The sequence below is a fragment of the Mus caroli genome, chromosome 6, assembly GCF_900094665.2.
Source record: "Mus caroli chromosome 6, CAROLI_EIJ_v1.1, whole genome shotgun sequence".
In the NCBI taxonomy this organism is placed as follows: Eukaryota; Metazoa; Chordata; class Mammalia; order Rodentia; family Muridae; genus Mus; species Mus caroli.
The window spans coordinates 2,046,327-2,049,607 of record NC_034575.1 but is presented as its reverse complement, the minus strand read 5'-3'; the positions used below and the strand labels follow the sequence as shown (position 1 = coordinate 2,049,607).

Below are 3,281 nucleotides of genomic sequence, written 5' to 3'. Positions count from 1 at the left end.
CAATCATTAGAAAGCAAAATTCAAAGCCTGTTGAAATTACTCAAAAATTTATATCAGACATCCGCAAAACAAAATATATTTCCATTAATTTATTTACTTATTCACTTTGCATTTCAATCGAAAGAACCTCCCCTCCACCCAGTCCTCTGCACATAACCCCTCCTCCCAACCCCCTCTCATCTCCTCTAAGAAGGGGAGGCCCCCACTGGTAACCAACCTACTCTGGCACATCAGGTCACTACGGGACTGGACATATCTTCTTCCACTGAGGCCAAACAAGGCAGCCCAGTTATAGCAACACAGTCCACAAGCAGGTGACAGATTTAAGGATAACCCCCTTACAGTTGTTGGGGGACCCACATCAAGACCAAGCTGCACAGCTGCTTCATATGTTGGGGAGGGGCTAGGCCCATCCCATGTATGCTTCTTGGTTGGTGGTTCAGTCTGCTGAGATCCCCCAAAGATCCAGGTTAGGTCCTCCTGTGGAGTTGCTATCCTCTCCAGGTCCCTCAATCCTTCCCCCAATTCTTCCACAAGGCTTTCCCAACTCCATCTAATGTGGAGACTGTGGGTATCTGCATCTGTTTCCATCAGCAACTGGGTGGAACCTCTCAGAGTACAGTTTTGCTAGGCTCCTGTCTGCAAACATAACAGAGTATCATTAATAGTGTCAGGGATTGGTTCTTGGCCATGGGATGGGTCTCAAGTTGGATCAGTCATTGGTTGGCCATTTCCTCAGCCTCTATGAAATCAGGCAGGACAGATTTTGGGTCAAAGGTTTTCATAGGTGGGTTGGTGCCCTTATCCCTCCACTGGAAGTTCTGCCTGACTATATGAGTGGTCACTTTAGGCTCCATATCCCTAACTGCTAGGAGTCTCAACCAGAGTTCCCTCATAGACTCTCTAGAGCCAACCACATCCCAGGTTTCTGGCATGCCCTAGAGATGCACTCCCTCCATCAGCCACTGATTTCCATCCACTTTCTTGGTCCTCCTAGGCTTTATTCACACCTGACTCCCCTCTCCCATTCTCTTCACCATCCCCACCCAGTTCCCTCCCTCCATCTACCTCCAATGACTATCCATCTTATTTCCCCTTCTTAGTAAGCTCAAGCACCCTCCCTTGGCACGGTTTGTTATTTAGCTTCATAGGATCTGTGAAGTGTAGCACAGGTATCCTGTACTTTATGGCTAACATCCATAGTGACAATAGGGCAAAGCCATAGCCTATAGAAGGGAAAAGATCTTTACGAACCCTACATCTGATAGAGAGGTGATATCCAAAATATATAAAGATTTTAAGAAGTTAGGCACAAACACACCAAATAACCTAATTAACAATGGGGTACAGAGCTAAAGAGGGAATCCTTTACAGAGGAATCTCTGATGACTGAGAAACACTTAAGAAATGTTCAGTGTCTTTAGTCATCAGGGAAATGCAAATCAAAATGACCCTGAGATTCTACCTTACATCCATCAGAATGGCTAAGATCAAAAACTCAGGTGAGAGCATATGCTGGAGAGGGTGAGGAACACTCCTGCATTGCTGGTGGGAGTGCAATTTGTACAACTCTGGAAATAAATCTGGTGGTTTTCAAATAATTGAAAATAGTTCTTCCAGAAGACCCAGCTATGCCACTCCTGGGCATATACCCCAAAAATATACAACAAGAGCATTTGCTCAACTATGCTCATAGCAGCTTTATTTGTAATAGCCAGAAACTGAAAACAACCCAGATGTCCCTCAACTGAAGAAGAGATACAGAAAATGTGGTTCATTTACACGATGGAATACTACTTGGCTGTTAAAAATGAGGTCATCGTGAACTTTGTAGGCAAGTGGATGGAACCAGAAGATGTCATCCTGAATGAGGTACCCCCAAAAATGTAACAAAATACATAAAGAACGGTTGGCTACAAAGTATAAAATGCTGATCAAACACACAGAAGAAGCACTAATATACTGTAGATACTCATCATCAGTCAGATTTGCTATACTAGCAGGGTCTATCTGTAGTTTCAACACAATTCACTATTTTCTCTTGGTGACAATACAAATGAGTGCGGCCACTCTGGAAAGTAGTGTGCAGAATCCTCACAGAGCTGAAAATAACTCTTCTGTAGAACCCAGCTACATCACTCCCTGGCCTATGTCCTAACTCTTCTGTAGAACCCAGCTACATCACTCCCTGGCCTATGTCCTAANCTAACTCTTCTGTAGAACCCAGCTACATCACTCCCTGGCCTATGTCCTAACTCTTCTGTAGAACCCAGCTACATCACTCCCTGGCCTATGTCCTACTCTACAGATACTTGTTCAGCTACCCTCACTTATGCTTGATTCACAATAGCCAGGAAATGGAAACAATCTAAATGTCCCTCAAATAATGAAGGAATACTAAAAATGTGCTGCATATACACTATGACATATGCTATGGTTTTATATGCTCGGCCCAGGGAATAGCACTATTAAAAGGCCTGGTCCTGTTGGAGTAGGTGTGGCACAATTGGTGTGGGCTTTAAGACCCTTAACCTAGCTACCTGGAAGTCAGTATTCTGCTAGAAGCCTTCAGATGAAGATGTAGAACTCCTTCGGCACTCTGCCTACCTGGGTGCTGTCATGTTCCTGCCTTGATAATAATGGACTGAACCACTGAACCTGTAAGCTAGTCCCAACTAAACTCTATCCTCATAAGAGTTGCCTTGGTTATGGTGTCGGTTCACAGCAGTAAAACCCTAACTAAGTATAAGTATATTATGACATATAATTCAGCTGTAAAGAAAAATGAGGGCGACTTGGACGACTGAAGGAAGATGGGTCAAAGTCAGAGTGGTGGCCATGGTCCTGGGGGTGGCAAGAAGGATGACAAGGACAAGAAAAAGAAATACGAACCTCCTGTCCCAACTAGAGTGGGGAAAAAGAAGAAGAAAATGAAGGAACCAGATGCTGCCAGCAAACTGCCACTGGTAACACCTCACACCCAGTGCCGCCTGAAATTACTGAAGCTAGAGAGAATAAAGGATTATCTTCTCATGGAGGAGGAATTCATTAGAAATCAGGAACAGATGAAACCATTAGAAGAAAAGCAAGAGGAGGAAAGATCAAAAGTGGATGATCTCAGGGGGACCCCCATGTCTGTAGGAACCTTGGAAGAGATCATTGATGATAATCACGCCATTGTGTCCACATCTGTGGGCTCTGAACACTACGTCAGCATCCTGTCGTTTGTAGACAAGGATCTGCTGGAACCAGGCTGTTCTGTCCTGCTCAACCACAAGGTG

At 44.5% G+C, this 3,281-nt stretch overlaps 1 protein-coding gene across 1 annotated transcript in view; it reads left to right on the top strand.

Annotated features, from left to right (window-relative positions):
• Positions 1 to 2,795: 2,795 nt before the first annotated feature.
• Positions 2,796 to 3,281, top strand: part of LOC110296731 (26S proteasome regulatory subunit 4-like) — a 1,539-nt gene continuing 1,053 nt past the window's right edge. The window contains exon 1 of the mRNA XM_021165485.2: positions 2,796 to 3,217. Within this exon, the coding sequence (XP_021021144.1) occupies positions 2,814 to 3,217 (404 nt within the window). The 5' untranslated portion in view covers positions 2,796 to 2,813. The remainder of the gene's footprint in view (positions 3,218 to 3,281) is intronic.